Source organism: Anomaloglossus baeobatrachus, chromosome 2 (genome assembly GCF_048569485.1).
Source record: "Anomaloglossus baeobatrachus isolate aAnoBae1 chromosome 2, aAnoBae1.hap1, whole genome shotgun sequence".
NCBI lineage: Eukaryota > Metazoa > Chordata > Amphibia > Anura > Aromobatidae > Anomaloglossus > Anomaloglossus baeobatrachus.
The window spans coordinates 502598622-502625322 of NC_134354.1; the positions used below are offsets into that span (position 1 = coordinate 502598622).

Sequence of the window (26701 nt, forward strand, 5' to 3'; positions counted from 1 at the left end):
TACAGAAATTTTCAATCTGTCCTATAATTCCATTACATAATTACTTGTTTAGTCATTAAATACTTACAGGATTCTTCCTCTTCCGAGCAAGGCGTTTCCATAAAGATATCTCAAGGGCTTATAATCCTTATCGAAAAAACTTTGATCTTTCTTAAGAGTTCAAAGGCAAATAGTAGGTAAAGTCCCAGAAAAAGTTTTGTAAAGTGAGTAGAAGAATAGAAATAAAATGTATCTGTCCTTTCTGTTTAATTACTATTATAACTGAAACGTTTCAGATGTCTTGTTCTCTACAGCTGAAGTGATTGTTATATCCAGTGAGCTAAGAAAGTAACTGATGCCAGAGTTTCTAGAGGCCGGTAGATATTTTACATTCCAGTACTTGCGCACAAGCTATAAACAAATCAGTTCTTCTACTAGAAAGGACTGCTAAGCATACATATAAGGTTTACTTCTTGAGTGGCATTTGAAGTAGGCTTAAATAGTTATTATGGATATTAGAATCTTTGTTATCAAAACCCAAGTATCTAATTTCCAGTTTTTTCTTCAGACAATAATTTATATTTAATTTCTAAATGTATTTTCTTTGTCTGCTGCTATTCTTGCTCTACATTACATTAAAAATTCTGCAGACTACAAATATAAACTGAGATTAAACAAAATGCAGATTAAAGTTATAATTAGTGATTTGCAGACTCGCAGATATTCGTGATCAAAGAGTCTAACCAGATTTAAGAAAAAAAAATCCTGGTTCTGGTCTGGGATTGGTCCGGGATATCTGACCGGATGCCGGTCCCCATAGAATCCGATGATTAAAAATGGTAGTGAAAGGGATATGAGGATAGGAGCAAGGGGGCAGTACTTACCAAGGCTCCTGCATGACGTAATCCACATTAGGTCCCATGATGATCCCGACTCTGCTACATTACTGAACTCAGTGACCCCACTTCAGGTGAAGTCACTGAGTTTAATGAAGTCACCTGGGGACAAGTGACCTGCAGTCACAGATGGAGGGCCGTGGGAACCTCCAGCTATGCACACAACTTACCTGAGTAATGTCACCACTAATCGCTGCTCAGTCTCTGCCTGAAGTCCGCATGAGACACTTATGTGCCATGATTTTGAGCTGTGTTTTCAGTAATTCAGTAATGTAGCAGAGCTGGAATAGTTGTGGGACCTTGTGTGGATTACCTCGGATCTGCAGGGGTGTTTTTGTGGTTAACCACTTCACCCCAGGGCGATTTTCTGTTTTTGGGGGGATTTTTGCTCCCTTTCTTCTCAGGACCGTAAGTTTTTTATTTTTCGTCAATCTTGCAATATGAGGGCTTGTTTTTTGCAAGACGAGTTGTACATTTAAATTAAACCATTAGTTTTACCATGTAGTGTACTGGCAAAAAAAATCCAAGTGGGGAAAAATTACAAAAAAAGTGCAATTGCATGATAATTTTTGGGATATTTTATTCACCGTGTTTACTATATAGTAAAACTGATTTGTCACTGTGATGCCTCAGGTTGGTATGAGCTGGTACACACTAAACACACATATAGATTTACTTTTATCTAAGGGATTAAAAAAAATTCAGAAGTGGTGCACTTTTTTCGCCATTTTTCGAGACCCATAGGGTTCTCATTTTTTGAGATATGAAGTTCATTGATGGCTTAATTTTGCGTCTTGAGCTGACATTTTTAATGGAACTATTTTTGCACAGATGCTACATTTTGAGCGTCCTGTTATTGCATTTTGCACAAATTTGAAATACTCAAAAAATGTAATTTTGGCGTTTGGATTTTTTTATTATTGCTGCTACACTGTTTACCAATCAGATTAATTGATTTTATATTTTGATATATTGGGCATTTCTGACAGCGGTAATACCAAATATGTGTAGTGTATATTTTTTTATTTTTTTTAACTGTTTAATTTCAATATGGCAAAAGGGGAGGATTTGAACTTTTAGGTTTTTAATTTTTTTAATTTTTTAAAACTTTTTTTACTTTTTTATTTTACTAGTCACCATAGGGCACTATAAGGATCAGCAGTCTGATCGCTCAATCATTTCTCCTGGTAAGAGCTGCACAGCACAGACCAGGACAAATGCTAGTCTTCTGTTACAACCACCACTCTGCCGGCTATAACACAAAATGAGTCATGATTAGATGAGCGAACCTAAGGCTCGAGGTTTGGGTTCGGAAACCGACCTAAAAAAAGCAAGTTTTGGGTTTGAGGTTCGAGCGAGTGATGAGTATGAACCACTCAAGTGAGCAGCGCTGTGCTTCGGTGTGAGTGATGCACAACCCTGTGTGAGCCATGTGCAGTGTTTGATCGGCTCACAGTTGGAGTATAATCAGCGTGATCAGATGTAGTGTACACACACAAACCCATAGAAAAACAAATGATAAATCCTGTCCACCCTACCCCAGAAGTGTTTTTCTTATGGGCCATTAGCAAAACACTTTCAGGGCAGGGAGGGCAGGGTTTATAATTCAACATAGAATATTCAACACAGAAATATATAGGATTTTTGCTCACATATTCCCTCTAAACTCCTTCTCAACACAAGATATTCCAGTATGATTATATACTTTGGGTCCAGGAATGGATGGAATGGGTTCAGAAACTCCATATACGGTGGGTCATCATGACTGAATTATACAGCCAGCACCTGCTTCTAAGAGAAGTGACCAGAGCTAGTTCTAATTGCTGCAGTTTAGATGCCATTGTCAATCACTGAAGGAGACAATTAAATGGTTATGATCCATGTGCGTAAGCTATAAAAATATAAAACTACTTAACCCATAGGGTGAGTCTTGTAAAGACTGAATAAAAGAAATTCTAGATTTGGTGTGTTTATCTTTACCAGTGAGGCAGATGAAAAATAGTAACAAAAACCATCTATTTTAAGGATATCTCTAAATATAGATGAGCTGCTAAAGAAAATTCTGCTTTGGCTTGTTCTCAGTAAATTAAATTCTCAAAAAAGGTATTCTCCTTGATTTCAATGTCCCTTATTATGTTCTAGAGTTTTTCAGACTCCAAAGCATAATAAATGTAAGATTTACTCACCTGTCTGGCCTTTTTGCTCCTCACCATCTTTCCGGTTCTTGCTGCATGTTGTTATCTCTGCCACTTATGGTGAAATACTTGGGCTTTCCATGCTATACCAGGACTTCCAGCTCTGATGAAGCCTGTAAGGTTCTGCCATCATAATGTCACAATGTGTGCTATGGAGTAGGTATAGACGGCACTTCTGGTGAGGGTGCACGAGTAGGTTCCAAAACCGTAACGAGATGTAAGTTGAAACTTGACACTCCAAATAACTGATATAAGGTGATTTTTATTCAGAAGAATTAATATGACCAGCACATATAAATGTTTCGGTTAACACGACCTTCATCAGTGTGCCTTTTTGAGGTCCTGTAGTAGTGTGGCGGACGGTGGTGTCCACCACTTTGATTAGTAGTGCTCCCCAGCACCTCAAACACGCACACTGTTGAAGGTTGTGTTGACTTAAACATCTGTTTCTGCTGGTCCTATCAATTGTTCTGATTTAACACTAGAAGTCCCAGAGAGGGGTCATTTAACATTTCTACCTTTGGGACCCAGAGACGGGTTGAATGACCTGAAGGATTTTAGCTAACATCCTATAATCACCGTCTTTTGTTCTGTAATTAAATCCATTACTGTCGCACCACAGGAGGTTGTTGTTTTCCATTGAGTTTAGCCATTTAGTTTCTAGTTAGTTCTATTCAGTTTATTGTATTGTCATTTGACCCTCTTTCGGGACTTCAGGGGGGAGCTCGACATTTCTGGGACTTCTAGTGTTAAAAATCACCTTATATCACTTATTTGTGCTAAGTCTGAACTTACACAATGTGCGCTATTACTTTACCCATACCTGTGCAGTACCGTCCTAAGTCTCAGCAGAGGCGGACATCCTGACCTAGTGGGCAATGATAAGATGATGTCAGGGACAGATGGGGTTAACTGTGAAAAGCAGAAGGGCTGGAAAAGTGAGTAGTGAGGTTAGTATAAATATTTAAAAAAAAAAAATCTTTTGATTGCAAAAAAATGGCAGCAAGGGACCAACTTTCTGCTGAATCCATGCATAAGCTAATTGCATATAATACACATTTTTGCAAATGCAGATTTTTGTCAAATCTGAGAAAATTCAATTCCACTCAAATTTATTTGCTCATCTCCACCTCTCTACATTTAATGTAGTCATTCATGTACATTGTTTGGAGTCTGTTAAGTAGGGTTATACTGTATCTATATATGCAGTCTTACATATAGGGAAACATACTTGTGTAATGATCTCACTGTGTGTGTTAGTAATAACAAATAAAGTGCTAGTGGGAATTATTTAATTTTCTACTAGATAAAATTGCACTTCTGATATTATAGTAAAATACTAGGCAGAAAACACAGTAGTGTTAAACGCTATGAGTGAAGCCTAAATTAGTTTGCAACTATTTTGAAATAAGCGTGCAATGCACAAAGAGGAAAGTAGACAGTCTCTATGATCCAAAGTTGCACTCTAGTGGACGTGTAGAAAACTACTGTGGACAATTACACTTTATGCATTATGTAAAATTAAGCTTCAACTATATTTTATAGTAAGCATATAAATATGACTGGAAGCACCTGAATAAACATAATTGTTTTATTATAATAGTAAAATACTACTAATTACTAAGCATCATAAAATTAGGAAGGAATAGCGGATAGATGATGTCAGATTTGATGAGGTGTATACCAGCTGTCAACCTAGACTGGTCCTTTCTTCCCGAACAAATCCCAGTAAACAATATATCATACTAAGCCACAAACATAACAAAGCACAATCATAAAACAAATAGACCAAACTCTCACAGCATTCAATTTGGCCAAGATATGTTATAAAAATAATTTATAGACACGTTAGCGTTCGTACGTATGACGTTAATTTAAAGATACCATTAAGAAGGGGTTTGTTGTGTACTTTAACTTGATGGCATTTGTTTGCACTTTAAAGACATCCTGGTAGGGTGTGACATACATAAAAGCTATACAAGGTTACAAGAGATGGAACGTGGGCATAATGGTTTAACTTGAGTTTATGAACAGGTAATAATATTTTTATGGCTTAACCTGGCTTTATTCAATTAAGCCAACGTAAAACATTTAGGGCATGCTATAAGCCTTTACAGTATATTCTGACATAAAACATTTTCTCTATTATCCATTAAAACAATGTTATTAAACGTTTATTGTTCTATTATTATCTAGAGAACTTTTCTAAATGTGTTCTACAAAGGTCAAGAAAGCCTAATAAAACATAAATTAACTCTAAAATTAATAAAAAAAAAACAAAACTTAAGTAAGAAAAAATAGAAAGTAGTACATTGCTTTCTGCCAGATGAAACCTTTTGATATTGAGTTTATGTGAATGAATATATTTGAAAAGATTGAAATTTAACTCAATTTTTGCAAAATAATGTAGCAGGAAAGGTGCTAAAAAATAAAACTAACTTAGCCTCTGCTAGCACCATAAGTCACCTTAGGCCAGAGTCACACTTGTGAGTATCTCTCGAGCCTCGCATCACCTCGGCACGGCCGCACACTTTCCTTACAGGAGCAAGTCGGCTGTATGTATTTCTATGCAGCTGAGATGCTCCTGTCTGGAGAGTAGCAGGCCATGCCAGGTGATGTCAATGCAAGACTTGCGCGAGTCACTCCAGCCTTAGAGTCCCTCTCTCTATTCAACCTTTTCTTTCAAGGCATAGTCAGAGCCTCAGGATATTCATCTTGACACTTGCTGGAAGCCTCAGAGCAGAGTGCAGATGGCTGGAGAGAAGGCTGCATGCAGGAGAAGGAGGATAGATGAGTATGGACAGAGTTGAGGACCAGATGGAGGGCATCTGCATTGGTGGAACAGGTGAGTAGCTACGTATTTTTCCTTTTTTTTTATACCATACGTTTATTATGTCCTTTCATCTACAAAGAACCCAGATTATAGTAAGAAACATTATTTATGAAATAACTTTGAATCAAAATTTTCTGACAAATCTGATTCCCATTTTTAGTATTTAGCTTTCTTTTCCACTCTTTTTTTTAGAATGTAATATAGGCAATAGCTAGGTGTACTAAACAAATTGTATTTGTTGAGAAAACTCATGGTGTCCAATGATTCAACTTCAGATTTTTTTAGTTGTCACTTTTCAAAGTAATCTGTTATTGACCATTTGTTGGCTAGTCACATGTTACATCATTGTAGTAGATGAAAACCCTATTTGATGGAGGCAATTAGGTTTCAATGAGCCCACTGTGGCTGCTATGGGTTAAAAGTGACTTTTATTTGGTCTATGTGGTTGTGTATGGGATCTAGCTGTTATTGGGACCAATGGCAGATTACAGTGCAAAAATAGATTTTGAAAGTAGGGCTGATTTATATAAAAATTCTTGAAAGAATTAGGCTACGTTTACATAGGATGTTGAATGTATAGGACAAGCCAAGTTCAAAAACTGTAAAAAAAGTAAAGAGATACTTGTTATCTACATGCATTAGACCAAAGTAGAGTATGCTGCAATTTTCTTCAGACGGATCAATAGTCTATGCAAACAAGCATTTGAGCTTTAGTTTCGCCACACAAACTTCACAAGGATCAAGAATACATTTGCCACAAAAAAAAATCATTTTCTTGGTAAATAAGACTCAATTCACTGCTTGTAAAACACAGTAAAGGTATTTGAAAAATTCCATTTTAAAGTGTGCTTGTAAAAATACCTACAGAATGTTTCTTTCTAGATATGGTTACAGGACAATCAATTATAAAGTATGGCACATTCACTTACTAATGTATACTGTTTTTATAAATTCTATAAATGTTATTTACTGACACAAATTATTTTCTGGTCAAACATTATTTCTCATTGAGAAAAGCTGATCTCTGTAATACGCTTTTTATATTCATCCGACCTTCTTCTGATAACAGATGTTTTTCCTTGATAGAAGTGCCAAAGCTAAGCTCATTGCACATCTTTATAGGACGTAAAGTATGGATAATATTATAGATATTGGTATTTGCCAAGCTTTTATATTTCAATATATTAAAGTCTATTTAGCTACTCTTACTAACAAATCAAACAATACAGTAAAATACAAAAAATGTTTGCATCCCCAACTTATCTATTGATTAGCCGGCCTGATGCCACATCATCATCACAGCACAATGGACATGTGATTACACACCAGCCCAGCTAATCAAAATGTAGCCATGAATGCTCACAGTTAGGTGGGGATTTGCAGAACTCCTGATCATTGGCCACACATTATTCTGGGATGAAATTACTACAGATGCAGCCAATTTGTCTGCACAAGAGGCAAGAATTGCCAAGAGGTCAAGGGGGTTTATTGAAATGCGGATCATAATGTGGGCAATCCTGTCCATCATCCAGAGTCTGAGGCTCCGGGGACTGATGCTCAGATTACCATTATTTTAATCCATTGAGGCATCAGCAGTACACCGGGAAGAGAGCCCATCATTCAGCTTTACTGTTTGCATTAAAAGATACCTGCAGATCTGCTACTGATGACTGAGTGGCACGGTGATGTCATTGTGCCATCTACATTAACTACCAAGTGCTTTGCTAGAAGAGAATGGAAGCTGCCCCTTGAGAGATCATATGGAGAGGTGAGTGATTCCGTTTTTAAACACAGTAGTGAGGATCAAGAAGGTGGTAAGAGATAGAGAACAATACAACAATACAGGATCTTATACTGAATTGGGGGGAGTAAAGAGGACCATATAGGGTCTTATAATAAATTGGGGGAGAGAGAGGACCATACAAGATGTCATAATTAATTGAGGTAGGAAACAAAAGAAAATACAGGGTCTTATAATGATTTAGGAGGGAGAGAAAACAATAAGGATTAATTAGGGTGGTGAGAGAAGACAATACATGGTCTTATAATAAATTGGGGGGGTAAGAGAGGAGAATACAAGGCCCCTAATTAAAATGGGAGCCGAAAGAGTACAATACAAGACTTTCTAATTAACTTGGGTCTGAGGAGAGAAAACATTACAGGGTCTTATAATAAGTTGGAAGGGGGAATGATGATTCAGCACAGGGAGTGTTAATATAGTTGGAAGGAGAGTCACAGTGGCTAATTATTATATATCGATTGGGCGATGTAAAAGTGGCTTAATATAGATAATTGGGTACACAGTGTTTGCTCAATAGGGCAATCCTAAGGGTAAACCTATTAGAGGCAGAAAAAGACTTGAGACTTTGGCAAAATTTCAACTTCCAGCAGGACAATAACCCTAAACATACTGCCAGAGCTACTATGGAATGGTTTTCATCAACGCATATTCATGTGTATGATCTAGTCAAAGTCCAGACCTAAATCCCATTGAGAATCTGTAGACTCATGGACCCATGGACTCATCTTCCAACATAACAAGTGGCTGGGCATCAGTGCTCTCTGTCACCTCTGGGGCAGGTCAAGGTGGATGGGCCATGGGACCCCAGCCAGAAGGTCATCAAAAAGCATAAATGTCTGCTGCATGATGTTTGGCTCACACTACTTGGCTGATTTTATACAGGTTGAGGTGGAAGTAAGATGACCATAGAACTTAGGAGATGACTCAGAGCTTTCACATGTGGACAAGGGAAAAGCAAATGCAAAGAAACCAGAGGCACTGGTAGCCATATATTATAAAACCGCCTCAACATGCTCTGGCCTCACCATTCGTGCAGTGGTACTCAGGCCTAAGAAATGCCAAAAACTAGCTTTCAGGCTGCGTGCAGTAGAGAAAGGTGTTTCAGTTTGGAGCGTAGTAGGCACAGATCTACCACATCCTCATCATGAAGCAGCTACACCACCAGCAGCACCACCATGGCCACGCCTCCTATTACATGTTCTCATCATTCTTTCACACACAAACAAGTTATGATTAATAGATGGCCTGTATACAGTGAACAATTATTTGACTGCTACACAAACCTGCATGATGCAACACACAATAAGGTTTTAATGATAGTCCCACAGCAAGGCACGCTGGAAAAAAACCCTGTTTTTTTGCTAGACTGAGCTAATAGATGACACCGTCTTTAATCTGTTGTTTTTACTGCTATGCAAAACAGTGGGATGCAATGCAGTATAAAGGCCCCGTCACACTAAGCAACATCGCTAGCAACATCGCTGCTAACGAACAACTTTTGTGACGTTGCTAGCGATGTTGCTGTGTGTGACATCCAGCAACAACCTGGCCCCTGCTGTGAGGTCGTTGGTTGTTGCTGGATGTATTGGGCCATTTTTTAGTTGTTGCTGTCCCGCTGTGAAGCACAGATCGCTGTGTGTGACAGCGAGACAGCAACAACTAAATGTGCGGGCAGCAGGAGCCGGCTTCTGCGGAGGCTGGTAACCAATGTAAACATCGGGTAACCAAGAAGCCCTGTCCTTGGTTACCCGATATTTACCTTTGATACCAGCCTCCGCCGCTCTCACTGTCAGTGCCGGCTCCTGCTCTGTGCACATGTAGCTGCAGGACACATCGGGTTAATTAACCCGATGTGTGCTGTAACTAGGAGAGCAAGGAGCCAGCGCTCAGTGTGCGCTGCTCCCTGCTCTGTGCACATTTAGCTGCAGCACACATCGGGTAATTAACCCCATGTGTGCTGTACTAGGAGAGCAAGGAGCCAGCGCTAAGCAGTGTGTGCTGCTCCCTGCTCTGTGCACATTTAGCTGCAGCACACATCAGGTAATTAACCCGATGTGTGCTGTACTAGGAGAGCAGGGAGCCAGCGCTCAGTGTGCGCTGCTCCCTGCTCTCTGCACGTGTAGCTGCGTGCGCTGGTAACCAAGGTAAATATCGGGTTGGTTACCCGATATTTACCTTAGTTACCAAGCGCAGCATCTTCCACGTGGCACTGGGGGCTGGTCACTGGTTGCTGGTGAGCTCACCAGCAACTCGTGTAGCCACGCTCCAGCGATCCCTGCCAGGTCAGGTTGCTGGTGGGATCGCTGGTGCGCCGCAGTGTGACATCTCACCAGCAACCTCCTAGCAACTTACCAGCGATCCCTATCGTTGTTGGGATCACTGGTAAGTTGTTTAGTGTGACTGGACCTTAAGGTTGCAGAGATATTCCCACACCAAGGCACGCTGGAAAAATAGTTTTTTACTAGATTGAGATAATGGATTACACTGCCTGTACACTGTTGTTTTGAACCGCTACGTAAAGCTGTGGATGCAACGTTGTATAAGGTTGTAAAGCATATAATTTTCACAATTTGTAGCAATAAACAAATCTTTTGAGTTTCAAATATGCAATTTTCATTGAATCTTTCAAAAAATCTTATCAACTGCAAAGCCTTTAATTGCCTGAAAAGTCATTGATAACACTCTGAGGCCTTCTAGAATTGTATTAAACCCTTTCTAACCTCTTTAATGCCAAACAAGCCTTTGAAATGTGAAAGTGAACTCAATATATATGATTAACGGATAGTACCCAGAGGTAACAAACAGACTGATTAATAACATACTGCCTTTTTATTCTTTAAATAATGCAAAATTAATCCAAACATTATCACTTTTTGGGGCTAAATGCCATCCATGTCGGTGCTTATATATAGGCTGTGTATATGGAAGATACCATGCTTTTTGACAAATAATGGTACTAAATTTATCTTTGTTTTGGAGTAGCAACACCTTTGTGATTTGGAATATTAAGAATCAATAGCTTTATAACAAGTCAACAAAATATACCTTTTTTTAAAGCATCAATAGTTTTGCTGTTGGTAAAGTGAAAATTCAATGACTATTTTACAATCTGACCAAAAATGTTCAGTTTTTTAGATTAGTATCAGTTTTTCTGTTTGCAAAAAGAACTAACAGTGGCTTTTAATAACTCATGCCAAAATAATCCCTTTTTGGGATTAGTAGCAGGTTTGCTATATAAAAAAAATGAAAAAGTATTAGATTTTTAGCAAGATATCCAAAGATTACCCCTTTTTTGTGCTGTAGAGTTTTCAAGAATTTATAGTACATCTTTAGAAAACATGGGACAAGCAAGAGATGTGGGCTGGTGTATCAACAGGGAGTGGCAGCAGCCTGAAATTACAGCACAGAATAATAATAATAATAATAATAATAATAATAATTTTTATATATATAGCACCAACATATTCTGCAGCAATTTACAATTCAGAGGGGACATGTACAGACAATGAGACAATACAAAATAACAAAATTCAGATACCAAGAGGAGTGAGGGCCCTGCTCGCAAGCTTCTAGTCTATGAGGAGATAGGGGAGGCACAAAGGGTGAATTGGGCATGAAGCATGTCATTTATGGTCCAGCCATTGAATTAATAGGGGATTCAAAACCAGCTGCGTGGACCGGTCTCCAGCCAGAATTTACACAAGTACAGAGTGTAAAAAAGTACATGAAGATGAATGCAATCAGAAGATATAGGGGACAAGAATTTGAAGTAAATTTTATTAAGGGCAGAATAGGACTAGATTAGATGAGGGAGGTGAGGTAATTGGCTAGTCTAAAGACTAGCCCGCTTAAAGATGTGGATGTTTGGAATTAATTGGATTGTTCTTGGTAGTGTGTTCCAGAGCATTGGCGCAGCTCGTGAGAATTCTTGAAGACGGGAGTGGGAGGTTCGAATTGTTGAGGATGTCAGTCTTAAGTCATTAGCAGAACGGAGGGCACGGGTGGGGTGATAGACAGAGATGAGGGAGGAGATGTAGGGCGGTGCAGAACTGTGGAGAGCTTTGTGAGTGAGAGTGATAAGTTTATATTGGATTCTGTAACAGATAAGCAACCAGTACAATGACTGGTAAAGAGCAGAGGCATCAGTGAAGCGGTTGGAAAGGAAAATGATCCTGGCTGCAGCATTAAGAATGGATTGGAGAGGGGAGAGTTTAGTAACAGAGAGACCAATTAGTAAAGAATTACAGTAATCCAAGCGAGAATGAATAAGACCAACAGCAGTAAGTAACAGCATTATGGTGAAGAAAAAAGTGACAGCAATTATGCAGATTTTGAAATTGAAGAGATCTCAATTCCTATGGATTTGACAAGAATTTGGGACATGATTGGCATCTAGCAAAAAAGGCTTCACAACTCAGCATCAAGATTGCATTAGAAAAACTTGCATAAAAAAGAAGCAAAATTATTCTATTTGTGATTCAGAGAAGTGCATTTTTGCAGTACTTTAGAAGTGACAGTGGTTTTGTATATTGCCATAACATACATGGTTTAATTGAGGAATTGGGAATTCCAAACTATAATTCAAGAGTGGCGACTGTTCATCAATGGAGAATAAAATATGTTCTCCTCCACAATGGCAATTTATTTGGTGCAGTCCCAATTAGCTGTTCAGTTTCCCTTTGTGAAGGATTCAAAAACATGTAGAGAGTCATTGAGGTGTTGCAATATCACAAACAAAATTATATCATTTGTGTTGACCTTAAAACGGCATGCTTTCTTCTTGGTCAGCAAGTTGTTTTCTGTGTATGATGGACAGCAAAGCTTGTGAGAAACATTGAGTAGAGAGAAATTGGCCTCCGAGGTCTGACCTCAAATTTGAAAATCCAAACAGTCTACATGAGCCTCTTGTTGACAGAAAGAACATTATATTCCAACCTCTGCACATAAAACTGGGTCTCATAAAGCAATTTGTTAAAGCTTTGCCAACTGAAGGAGACTGTTTCAAGAACCTAATTTTGGCATTTCCTAGTCAATCACTTGAATAATAAAAGCTGGTGTGTTTGATGGTCCATAGATTTGGCAGCTCATCAAATATGAGCATTTAATTGGGACAATATCAAAACTCCAAAAGAATGTTTGGTTAACATTCAAAGACCTTGTCATGGACTTTCTTGGAAGTACATGAGCAAACAATTACACCAAATTTGTCCAGAAACTCTTGGAGAGTTACAATATGCCTTGTTGCAGCATGAACATCAAGGTGCATTTTCTGAATTGCCATCTTGCTAAATTTCTTGAAAACCTTGGTCCAGTCAGTGATGACAAAAGTGAACGATTCCATCATGAAAGTCAAAGTGATGGTATGTACAAATCATGACTGACTATTGCTAGGGCATCAGTTGAGATTTTCCAAAGATTAAACACTCCAAGTAAGCTATAAGCATACATTTTTACCTGAACTGCTAACTAACTATATTCTTGCACACAACTTGACTTACAGTTACATTATATCCTTTGTATGAACAAAATAGCTTTAAACAAACATTACATTCAGGGTTTTTTTTTTTGCATTATTTTCCATTGTATGTGCCTTTTGTGTGATTTTGAAAACAATAGGAGGGTATCCGATAGTTTAAAAAGTTGCTGTGATAGCGAAAAACTAGGGTCACTTTTGTATTAAGAAGTCAAAAGTTAGTTTAAAACAAGTGTCATATCTGCATATGGTGTCCCCTAGTTTTATCTACAATGTGTCTACCCATATCCTGTCCACCGCCATTAACTTAAGAATGGCAGCAGCTATAGGAATAGAAGTGGTGTCTAAGTATAGTAAAGTAGCCATGCGCTATGCAATGAAACCAGCTATAGTGCCACCTTGTAGAAAACAATGGAGTTAGCATTTTTATCTCGAAAAATGCTATGATATTGAACCCAATACCCCCCCAAAAACATTGAATGCTGGTCACGCATATGGTGCTCATTTAACTTTGATGCTCAAAGTGGCCACCATCAGCTGCAATCTGGACTCTGGACAATTAAAAAATTGTAGGGCATCATCAATTCAATACGAATCGACACCTTGAAAACAGAAATGCTATGATAAGAACTTGTAAAACTTACAAGGCTGCGGACGTGAATCGATACCTCATGGAGACCTTCCTACAATCATTGGGTATGGTGGCTGCGTGGAGTGGCCTCCACACTCACCTGACCTGACTCCATTGGACTTCTTTCTGTGAGGTCACATCAAACAGCAGGTATATGCAACCCCTCCACCAACATTGTAGGATCTATGACGACGTATCACAGATGCTTGTGCAAATGTGTCACCTACCATATTGCACAATGTGCAGCAAGATACAGTATGCTGTCCAGAGTCCAGATTTGCATTGCAGCTGACGATGGCCATTTTGAGCATCAAAATTAAATGAGCGCCATATGCGTGACCAGCATTCAATGGGGTAATGGGTTTCATATGATAGCAATTCTGTATACAAGGTGTCGATTCGTATTCAATTGATGATGCCCTACAATTTTTTAATCCACTTTTTTTTCTCTATCTCGTTCTGTTTTCGAGATAAAAATGCTAACAACGTTGTTTTCCACCAGGTGGCGCTATAGGTGGTTTCATTGCATAGCGCATGGCTACTTTACTATACATAGACGCCACTTCTATGCCTATAGGTGCCGCCGTTCTCAAGTTAATGGTGGTGGACAGGATAAGGGTGGACACATTGTATAATGGAGAAAACATAAAATATGATTAAAGATTTTATCTATCTATCCATCTATCTATCTATCTATCTGTATATCCAACCAAAGAGAATGAAAAGGAGCACTTATTCTCAGTTGTCCAGACCCACTGGCTCCGGGATCACAGTAATATGCAAGAAATAGAAGCTGCATACTTCTAGATTAAAAAAGAGGTGAAGATTTTTTATATCATGCCCAAGATGCACAACGCATCGGCTCAGACAGTAGGTGTTTCTCACTTGAAAAATGCTCACTATCTGAGCTAAAACATTGTGTACTTTGAGCATGAAATATTTTTTTTCAACTTTTTGATAAGCTACAAAGTGTGACTTCTGTTTCTTGCATCCATCTTTCAATCTATTGATCCATCTATCTATCCATCCATCCATTATCTATCTAGCTATCTATCCATCTATCTATCTATCTATCTATCTATCTATCTATCTATCCATCTATCCATCCATCCATTATCTATCTATCTTTGTGTGTTATCAATCTATCTATCTATCAATCTATCTATCTATTTATTTATCTATCTGTCTATCTATCTATATATCTATCTATCTATCTATCTATTTATTTATCTATCTGTCTATCTATCTATCTATCTATCTATCTGTGCATTCAGTTTTGGGAGTTACTGCTACAACACATTTTATTAAAAAATGCTCATAAAAAATAATATTAAGCGCATTCCCATACATTACTTAGTTGCTTAGAGAAGTGTGCTGTAGATGAAAGACTGTATTTTGAGCTTCTGATTAAAGTGGTGTATGCATTGAGCATTTTTTTTGCATGGCCTTCATACCACTATTCAATTGAAATTGAAAAGTGCCTATGGTCTCTCTAGCAGGCTCATTAAAAGCTGCTTGAACACAAAAAATAGCCTAGACTAAGGGAAAAACACAAACTGACCTACAAAATAGCATTTTCTTCAAAGAGAGAAGCTGATGAAATGAGATTCATCAATCTCTATGAAAGTTTTTTTATAGAAAGATAAACATGAGACATCTTTTCAGAAAGCTACTGGACTTGTGGTATTAATTTATCAATGTATTGTAAGTTAAAAACTTGGTTATTAAAATTGTTGTAGGTTCCTTGAACTATGTTTATCAAGCAATTATGAGGTATTTTTTCATTTGCTGCTAAATAAACCCTCAACACGATGTGATAAAAATAAAGTAGGGGTGTGACGTGACATATAAAAATGGTCAAAACATAATTGCAGAATAAGATAGTGAAGATATAATAATAATAATAATAATAATTATTATTATTATTATTATTATAATATAAAAAATGATAAAATTATTTTGTTGTCTGAGAAAACAAAACATGTTTAGACTCTCAACTCAGGATTCTTTACATACTGTGTATATGTTTTTTTAGCAATACTGGCATTTTTACAGTTTTTTTGCAAGTGTTTTTTAGGTATTTTTTTTTACTATTTGTCTTTTAACTTTTAACACATAAGTACTTAGGAACCAAGAATTTTTTTCCATTTTTGCACATAGATTTTTTTCCTCACCACTAAAGCCATACATTTTTTACTTTTCCATCAACATAGCCATAGAAGGGCTTGCCTTTTGCTGGAGAAGCTGTAGTTTTGATTGACACATACAATGTAGTGAAGAAAATACTGAAAACAATTTCAAATGGAATGAAATGGGGAACAAAATAATACAATTTTTTCATTGTTTGCTTAGGTTGGGGTTTCATGGCATTCATGGAATAGTAAAAATAATCTGGAAACATGATTATCCAGGTCAGTGTGTTACCAAAATTGCAGAGATTTTTTTTCTATTTAGATGATGAAAAAAATGCAGAATTTACTTAATTCTGCAAAATTTTAGTTTTTCTGTTTATGGAGTTATTTGATACAAATTTAGGATATGTACAGTGCAGCAATTTGCTTTTGATTGAAATAACTAAAAAACACATTTCTGTCTTTTTGAATTTTCTTCACTTAACCCTGTTTACCATAGGGTTTTATTATCTATACCTTGATAAATTGCACTTTTATAGATGAGGCAATACAACCTTTTTCCTCTATATTTAAGGGGGGAAAGTTAAGGGATTTGAAATTTTATTCTTTTTACAGTTTTTTTTATATTTAAGTTCTACATTATTTTTTTATCTCCCTATGGGATTCCAACCTGCAATTTTTTTTTTCTAATACTATATACTGTAGTATAATGGTATTGCAGCATATACTGAAAAAAAAATAGTCTCTTGTGGAGTCACTGGCTCCCATGCTAACCCATCAGTCCATGCATTTGCATTGAGAGCCTACTAAGCACTTCATATTTAAATGCTGCAATCGGCCCCTAATTGGTTAATAGCTACGAATGGAGCTGTGGCTCTTGGACACAGATGCTGGCTATTGTTTATAGGAAGTATCAGCTCTTTGTCATTTATTCATATCATATCCGAATGTGAGAAGGGGTTAAACATTGCTGTTAAATCACTATTATAATTTATATAAAATCCTCCTTAATAATCTGTTATAAGTCATAGTATCCACAGCACTTTTATCTGTTTCATAGCATGCTTTGCTTTCATTGTTGTATTCTTGACTTAAATTTTTTTTAATAGGATCAAATCAGTTTTTGTCTCCAATATAATATGCAGTCAAATATTATGTGAGTTATTTTAAATGTTCCTCCTGCTAAATCCTATTATAGCACAATGGCTAATCGTCTTAAACTAGAGATTGCAAGAACAAACAATTGTATAGTGAAAAGTCCAACATTTTTTCCACGCAATGTACATTGCTAAGCAATAGAGATGAGCAAGTATATTTGAGTTAAATTGAATTGTACTTGAATATTGCAAAAGTCCACGTTCGCCAAAATACAATTTTTCTTTGTAATTCCCTTTTGTACGTATTCAGTAAAATGGCAGACCCTTTAACGCCATTATACTTACAAAAAGGGCCATCAAACTCACCTACTCACCTTACTGCTTACCTCTTCTGCCTTTCCTTTCCCTCCACTACTCATCATCATCCGTCTGGCTCTCATGGCAAATGTTTATCTCCATTGTGAGTGCTAAAATTCCTGTACCCTCTAATACATTGAGGCCTGAGACAGTTCTGCACATCCATGTGTAAGGTTACAGCACATGTCATGGATTCACCACCTTGTGACCTTTGCAACTTTTTGTGAGCTTGCGCAGAGCAAATGCTGGGCTTCACCGAACTCTAAAGCTCTAGCCTAGTGTGGGGAGACATGAAAATTCAGTGCTCTCAGTGGTGAAAAGAAGATACAGGAAAGACCATTGTCATCACCATCGGTGATGGTGAGGAGCAGAGTGGTCAGAGAGGTGAGTGGAGAGGTAAGTATAAATATCTTTTTTATTTTTTCCATCTTACGACTTATATGCTTTGGGGTCTGAAGATACCCTAAAGCCTAATGAGGGACATTATTTTTGCAGATAAATCTGCATGAGCTGGAAAATTTCAATTTTGATCCGCTCATCATTTTGTGAATTCTGTATTATTCACCATTTCTGTCTGGCAAAAAAAGCATGTTAATTTGACATGACACAACAGAATTGTCTTGTTTAGATGATACCTTTAAATTTTACATACCCACAAACGTTCAGGTGTTTGCTGAATTCAATGGGTGGGCATAGCCATGCCCTGACCTGCCCATGTTTTTTTCCAGCTCCCCCTATTTTGGCACAGATGTGTAAAACTGGTGAGAAAATGTCAAAAGTTTGAAATTTTTGGGCAGCTCCACATTCCACAATTTTTTTGTGACTTTTCAAAGCATATTCTGGCATGAAAACTTTGATAAATCTGCCCCCTAAGTTTTCAAAGGCAATCAATTGGATGATATGAAGATGATAATTATATATTTATTTATACAAGGGGCTGCTAAATCTTTGGCTTTGTGATTTTTTTGTTTCTATGGTAACAAATGTTACATCACATGAAAGCCTTATGTGTCTAATATATGTTTTCACAATTTTGTGTTTGTTGCGTATGACAACAGTGTTCTACACACACGGGAAAACAAAATGGAGGAGTCTAATGTGATATTCACAGCAACTGAGAGCTGAGGAGTGATAAAATTCTTGTTTCTGCAAGGAAAGTCCTCAAAGGATATTCATGGTGATATGCGGCAATGAGGCAGCAATGCCCTTCATATTCCACAGTTAAGAACTAGATTACCAAATTTAAAATGGGCCACTTCAGCACCAATGATGATGAACGTCCTGGATGACCGAGAGTGGTTGTTGTTCGGAGATCGTCAATGCTATGCACAATCTCATACTGAAGATTCAACGAATTTCAGCTAAAGCAATAGCAGACATCATGGGGCTTTCCGAAGAACATGTTTTTGTCATTATCCATGAACATTTGGACATAAGGAAGCTATCTGCAAAGTGGGTCCCCAAATGTTTGACAACAGATCAGAGAAGCATGCGAATGAAAGCGTCCTGGTCCATTTGTCAGCGTTTTCTGGACTAAGAACTACTTGGATCGAATAGTCACTATGGATGAGACCTGGATTTATTTGTATGACCCTGAAAACTAGGAGCAGCCAAAAGAGTGGAGGCACAGTGGTTCGCCTCGTTCAAAGAAGTTCAGGGTGCAAAAATCAGCCACTGAGGTGATGACATCTGTGTTCTGGGATAAGGAGGGTGTGCTGCTAGTGGACTACCTTCAAAAGGGTTCCACCACCAATGCAAGGTATTACATTGAACTTTTGGACCAATTGAACTCAGCTCTGAAGGCCAAAAGGTGCGGCAAGCTGTCCAAAGGAACCTTGTTCCTGCAAGACAATGCCTTCGCTTTCACTGCACAAGTGATCACAGCAAAACTGGCAGAGCTGGGATTCCAACTGGGTGACCACCCACCTTATTCACCAGATCTAACTCCCTCCGACTATAATCTGCTTCAAAATTCTGAAGAAACACCTCAAGGGTACCAAATTTCACACCATTTCCAATGCAATGGCTGCTACGGATGCCTGGTTTGAGGCACAACTGAAATCCTTCTTTTTGCTAGGCTTACAGAACTTGTAATACCTATGTAAGAAGTGTGTTGACATCAGTGGAGAGTATGTGGAATAAATGTAAAGTTTCATCATCCTATCTCGTTTTTTTCTGGGTAAAGGCAAAAACATATCAGCAGCCCCTCGTATAATTATTCTGTATTTTATTTGGTTACACCAAATTTATTTCTTTATTTAAGTAGAGACAACATTAAAATGTATCCATCAGTTTGGCTGAAATGAAATATAACTTGTGCATTTTATGCAATTCATAAGCAATGAATTCTTGAATTTTTATTCTTATTATTTAGGGAATGCCAAGAAAAGATGAAGGGGCATTTATGCACAACAGATATGAATATATTATAGAAGGAGGAGAAAGATACTTTTGGGATTATATGAATTCCTTTTGTGCAAGTTTCATAATAAAGTGTCAGTGGAATCTATTTTATCAACAGCTGTAAGGTGATACAAATATATTTTGTGTCACCATGGGGAACAGCAACACTTAGCTGGTCTTCAGCTTTGGTATGAATAAATAAAATATGTCTTATTATAAAATATCTGCCTAGTACTTTTTACAGTAAAAAGTGTCCAAAAAATATTTCATAGAATTTTGTTTATTTTTACGTTTCTAGCTGGGGATATATAAAATTACATTTTTATGTTAATATAAAAGCTGTGGTAGTAACTAAAAAATATATGGTATAACCAAACTGGAGATGAGCGGACCTGATAAGATTTGAATTTTAGAATTCATATGGATTTTAACAGAACATTCAATTTGCAGTGAATATATTCTTTGTGAATGAAATGTCTTTTATTATGCTCTGGGGTCTGGAGAGATCCCTGAGCATAATAAATGTAAGAATTAGAATAAAAAAGCAGAAAACTAATACCTAACCACTCACCTCCACTGGTCATACGATTATTGGCAACCATTTTGCTGAATTCACAAAATTTGCTGAATTTCAAAAAACATTGTGCAGACTACAGATTTTTGTAAAATTTGAACATCATTCAATTCCGTTTGAATAAATTTGCCAAACTCTTCTAAATACTGTTATTCTGTTATCCTATATAACATGATATACTATAGGCAAAAACAATATGATAGGCTACACAAAGTAACAGAACATTAGGAAAATGGGACACTTGGTATCTATATATATAATTGCCTTACTCTGTCTGTCTGTCTTGCTCCAAAATGACGTTATTACAGTGACAACTGTCGCCACACCGCGTGCGCTAAAGAGCCTGTGACCAACGGCTCAGCTAACTGAAAAGCCCGACAGGACAATGCCCGACACTTTTCCCCGCACCCACATGGAGCCCCAACTTCCCAGTGAGTGCTGCACCCCCAGGAACCCACACTGGGAATCCAGCCAACACATACCCACCACTCGCCTCTGCCCCCGCACACATTACCCGACTCGGCTCCACCCTCCCGTACTCCACCCTCCACATGTATACACTGAACACACACACGAATAGTCACCTGTCCCCAGCCATGCAGTCCCCAGCACTGATGTCCTCAGAGCCATGGCCCTGCTTGGGTCCACCGCCCCGCACTCCACCCCCAGCACATATTACCCCGCTCGGCTCCACCCCCCGCACTTCGCCCTCCGCATGTATTCACTAAACACATACACACACACACACACCTGGATAGTCCCCTGTCCCCAGCCATGCAGTCCCCGGCACTGATGTCCCCAGTGCCATGGCCCCACTCGGCTCCGACCCCCACACACATGGCCCCTGCCCGGCTCTGCCATCACTGCTCCCGCTGTCTGCCGCCCCCGACTCATTTCTTCACATACAACTGGCAAAAATTATAATATTAAAATTTTCATCAATTGTGATACCAGCCATTATATTATTATTCAATCTACTAACCTACATACACATTCTAGACTACCCGATACGTTAGAATCGGGCCACCTTCTACTAATAACATATCAGTACAGAAATTTACGAGCAGTATTATTTCATATTATTTTATTTTTTATCTACATATCACCATCATGAACCATAACATCGTACAATGCAATAAAACTTAGTGATTTCACAAGGACCAAAATAAGCCAAACTGTGTATCATAGGATAAAAATATGCAAATATAAAAGTACTGGATACTTCTATGGTGCCATGATTAGGAATAAACAAACCCGAACTGTAAAGTTTGAGGTTTGTACTGAACACTTGGTGTCTGTGGCTTAAAAAAAGTCGGTGTCCAAGTTCAGATGCTGTTCATATAATAACTACTCAATCGAGCATCTGGGTGCTTGGTACGCTCAGTGCTAAGCCCTGTGACAACCGCATTCAGTCTCTGCATGGCTATCAACAAAATTTTCAGATGCTGTAAATAAAAAATAAAAAAAATAAACCTCACCCTCTCTACCCCAGAAATGCTCTGTTTATGGCTGTCCGTATGTGGGCAGAGAGCCAAACTGCTCAATGATTGACTTCCATTATACTTGTTACTTGAGTCAAACCCATTAGTTCAAGTTTCCATTGACTTATATGGGTTTCCTGATCCGGGAACAAGTTCCGGTCAAGTCTGAATCCCGAAATGAACTTGTAACTAAAGTTCAGCCAAACCTGGTGAACCCAAACGAGTCTTCTCATCTCGAGCCATGATGCCATTGAACAGCTTACTTTGGACTGGACTGAAGTTTGGGTAATCAATTCATTAGCATGTTGCTATAAGTGTACCTTGTCTTTGAGTTACTAATTATTGTATTGTAGTGCAAAATGTAATACCAGACACAACAAATGCAAAAAGATAGTGTGTATGCTAGCGCTGCATAATAATTATTGGCAAGCATTTACCTTCAGCTGTGTTTTCTAACAGAAGGTGTGTATATTACACCATTACACCTGCTTGACATCACATATGCTAATACAGTTACAGAATCTCACTATGACATGGATTTTCAATTATTTTCTTTGAAATTTTCTCATTATGTTGTTCAAGCATTATTTCATTTTCAGAAAACATTTCTGTCAAACACAAAAAAGAGAACAGTTGAAAATCAATGAGTAGAAATACCGTGGGTTTTTTTATATAAAAAAATGGCAGAGATTTTACTGAACTGAATAGAGTTATAGCATCTGTGAACTTGGCATATTTACTGTATAATAGCATACACCCACCAAAAATTCTTAGTCAAAGAAAAATTAACATTTGATAACAGGGCAGCACTTATATGCCAAGCGTCTATACAAATGTTTCAGTAAGTTACAAAGGTATGTATAATCCTTCTCTCATAACTTTCCAAAATAAATACACCAAGAACACACAGGACCCAATTTGTCAAAGTGTTTACAGCAAAAACTGGCTTAATACAATTATGGAAAGTCACATTTTTTTCTCAATATTACTTTTGGCATTTTTACATTAGTTTTAACCAGCTTTTCCAACATGAGAGAAGTTGAAGTGGGACATGGAAGGGACGGTCCATGGGAAAACATGCACATTCAATGTATGACTAGCTGTGACATGTTTTTTGCCACAAATCCTATATCAGTGTTTAAATGGAGTACGATTAGTGTCGTATGCCACTTTTAATATGTGCACTGTTGGACCGGCTACCAGAGAAACCACCAGTAATACCAGTCCTGGCTGCGGTTACCTGGATTGAACTCTTTAGCTCTCACCTGAGCTCCGGAGTGCAGCCTGGACTGAACTCGGGGTTTGCAGGACTGAACTGTGAGTGCCGTCTGATTCCCCTCAATTCTGCTGCAGTTAGGGTTCCTTCAGTTATCAGTTTTTCTTGTATGAGTGCTATCTGTGTTCTCATGAACAGGACTCATACTTATGATATCTATGCTGTGCTTCAAATGTCCAGTTTTTTCCTCAGACCAAGTAGCCCACACTAAAGCATGGATATCTTTTTGCTATTGAATCAAACTCAGCAATGCAAGTCTATAACTTCATGGAAAAAATTAGACAGCGATCAGATATCATCCATGTGTCGCCTGTTTTTCACAAATTAAAAAGATAAGCCTCTTTAATTTTTTTTATCTGAGAAAATCTAATGAAACTGTGAACTAATATTGGTAGTAAAAACTGACACAAACTCTGATGACAATTTGAAACAAAAACACTAATGACACTAAGACCTTTTTGTGCACAAGAATAATCACTGACATCTGAAAGAGCCTTAATAGTGCTCCTGTCTAAATGTCACCGTGTATTTGACCGCAGTGATGACTCGCCATGTACCACACTTGCCATTCAACACAAGTTACCACTAAGTTAAATACTACTTCCTTCCAGAAATAAAAAAAAGTAAGTACTCAGTCTCTTGCCTCTCTGGGCATGTCAACATACAGATAAAATTAAGGCAAGAATATCAAATTTCACTACTCATTTTAAGGATATAATATTTTATGAGCTTGTCTTGTGATCATCAAATCAAAACACATCAAAATCTGGTCTATTCAAAGAATTGGCCCACCCATGTAAGTAGCTGTGTATATTTTGAATATTGTAAAGGTCCTCTGCATATATGTCTGGAACAATATTATAATATCCATCTGATATGTAACTAAAAAACTGGATGGAAACTGATGGAAGACTTGATTTCCTTGTTTATGGATCATCAGTTTGATATCAGTAGACAGGTAAAAGAACAGGTCTGTGGGCTACATCTCATTTGAAACGTCTGATGACAACTGATGCAATTTTGCAATAGTTTTACAATAAATTTTGATCTGTACCTTTTCATGTTGTTGATGCAAAATATATACTCTACATGAAGCCTTAGTTTAGTTTACACTGTATATTTTCTGAAGGTTTATTATAAAATCATGCCTATAAAGCTGCAAAGAAAGTAAAACTTTAGTGGAGTTGTTATGGCAAATTAATGTGACAGATTCTCTTTAACAACAGAAGCCAGAAATATATACTTGTAACGCAACACAGAAATGTGTTTTATATCTAGGACAAACATTTTTCAAAGTAGTTCTTTCAGCCTAGATCATTTGTAACTATAAGAAAATATTTATACTTTATTAGATGTAGTATTTAAAATATGAAAGTTTTTAATCACCCTTCCAGATTATTTTCAGGGCTGAAGTGGTGCTCTTAAACGAAAGGGTGCTTTACACGCTGCGACATCGCTACCGATATATCGTCGAGGTCACGTTGTTAGTGACGCACATCCGGCGCCGGTAGCGACATCGCAGCGTGTGACATGAAGGAGCGACGGTCAACGATCGCAAAATCATTAAAAAACGGTGATCATTGACACGTCGCTCCTTTCCTTAATATTGGTGCTGCCACAGGTACGATGTTGTTCGTCGTTCCTGCGGCATCACACATCGCTATGTGTGACACCTCAAGAACATCGAATCCCACCTTATCTGTGTTCACCGGCAATGTGGAAGGAAGAAGGTGGGAGGGATGTTACGTCACGCTCATATCCGCCCCTCCGCTTCTATTGGTTGGTCGCTTAGTGACGTTGCAGTGACGTCACTATGATGCCGAACGCACCTCCCCCTTGATGGAGGGATTGTTTGGCGGTCACAGCGACATCGCTGACAAGGTATGTGCGTGTGACGCTGCCGTAGCGATAATGTTCACTACAGCAGCGAGCACCAAATGTTGCTCGAACGACAGGGGCGGGTGCTATTGCACTCGATATCGCTAGCAATCACTAGCGATGTCGCAGCGTGTAAAGCACCCTTAAGGTCCCTGACCCTGGTCCTGTACTCACCCTCTGTCATTTTAAACGTTTACCTAAGCCACTTCATTCCCTCTGAGCCATCTTGTAACCACAGCTTCCGACCATCCGTAAGTCAAAAGTTATGTCACAAGCTCTTAATTCAAGTCTATGAAAGCCAGAACAACGCTTTCATAGGCTTTCATTGAATAGTGACCTTTGTGAGACTGTGACCGGGGTTATCTATGACGGCCGGTATGTCTCGCCCCGGTTGTGCTCACTCCATGATAGAAAGTAAATCCACTCTAGGGTTAATGCTGTTTCCCTACAGGCTGAAGGAAGGGTTAAATGGAAACAGGAACGAGGGCAGGTGTGCCGGGTGTGAGGGAGTGAACAGAACTTCCTGAGTTCTCTGCTGGAGAGGCAAATGCATATTGCTGTGGACTTTTGTTTTGGACATTAAACCGTGTGCTGTGAACCTTAATGCCTGGATCCCGTGTCTTCTGCTGTGCAGCCGACCGTGCTACGTCACATATGGTGGAGAATCGGCGGGCATGACAGCCGGTGAGGTGAAGCATCCATCCCTGGTGACCCAGTAGCACATGTCCTGGATTCAAGCGGCTATACTACAGCCCAAACCCGGCGACGCCATGGAGGATATACTAAAGCAGCAGCAACAGACTGATGCACAGCTGCAAGAGGCTAATGCACAGCAGCAACAGACCAATGCACACCTGCTCCGGGCGTTGGAACGTCAGCAGCAATCCTTGCAAATGCAGGACAAAAGGCACCAAGAACAGCTGGTTCAGGCCAATACACGTCAGCAGCAAGCCATGCAATTGCAGGAACAAAGACATCAAGAACAGATGATTCTCCTGGCCAAGTCGATCCGTGCCGGACCGGCAGCAACAACCCCGGGACCGGGTGACGACTGCAGCGTCCGGAAAGCGGTGAGACAAGCGTTGCAAAAGATGACCCCGGGGGATGATGTGGAAGCGTTCCTGGCGGTGTTTGAGCAGGTGGCCGAGCTGGAAAAGCTGCCGACCCCCCAGTGGGCTGAGGTATTGTCGCCCTATCTGACGGGGGAACCCCAAAAAGCGTACCTGGACCTCTGTACCGAGGACGCCATTGACTATGTGACCCTGAAAGCCGAAATAGTGGCTCGGTTGGGGGTGAATACCTATGTGCGGGCTCAGCGGGTAAATCAGTGGTTCTATGAGGAAGCCAAACCCGTACGCTCCCAGGCCTATGACTTGTTGCATCTTGTAAAAAAGTGGTTGCAGCCTGACACTCTGAGCCTGGCGCAAATGGTGGAAAGGGTAGTAGTGGATCGTTTTGTGCGCACTTTACCCGTCACCATTCAACGGTGGGTAGGACAGGGTGACCCGAGTACCCTGGACCAATTAGTGTCCCTGGTAGAGCGGCATGTGGCTACGCAGGACTTGATACGGGACACTGAGACTTTGCGTACCGCCCGTCGGTCCGGCCCCTCCAAGCCTAGGGCCAAGGACCCACCGCTGACAACGGTGCAGGAGTCCCCTACCGTCCCGTCTGAGGCCGCGGCCGCCATTCCTG

At 38.9% G+C, this 26701-nt stretch overlaps 1 protein-coding gene across 8 annotated transcripts in view; it reads right to left on the bottom strand.

Moving 5' to 3' along the window:
* Positions 1 to 26701, bottom strand: part of DMD (dystrophin) — a 4177531-nt gene that overhangs the window by 3825059 nt on the left and 325771 nt on the right. Inside the window, exon 1 of one of the 8 annotated variants that reach the window (XM_075336498.1) lies at positions 68 to 230. The exons of the other annotated variants lie outside the window; for them this stretch is intronic. Within the exon in view, the coding sequence (XP_075192613.1) occupies positions 68 to 101 (34 nt within the window). The 5' untranslated portion in view covers positions 102 to 230. Of the gene's footprint in view, positions 1 to 67; positions 231 to 26701 lie in introns of those variants that run through there. 8 annotated transcript variants of the gene reach the window in all.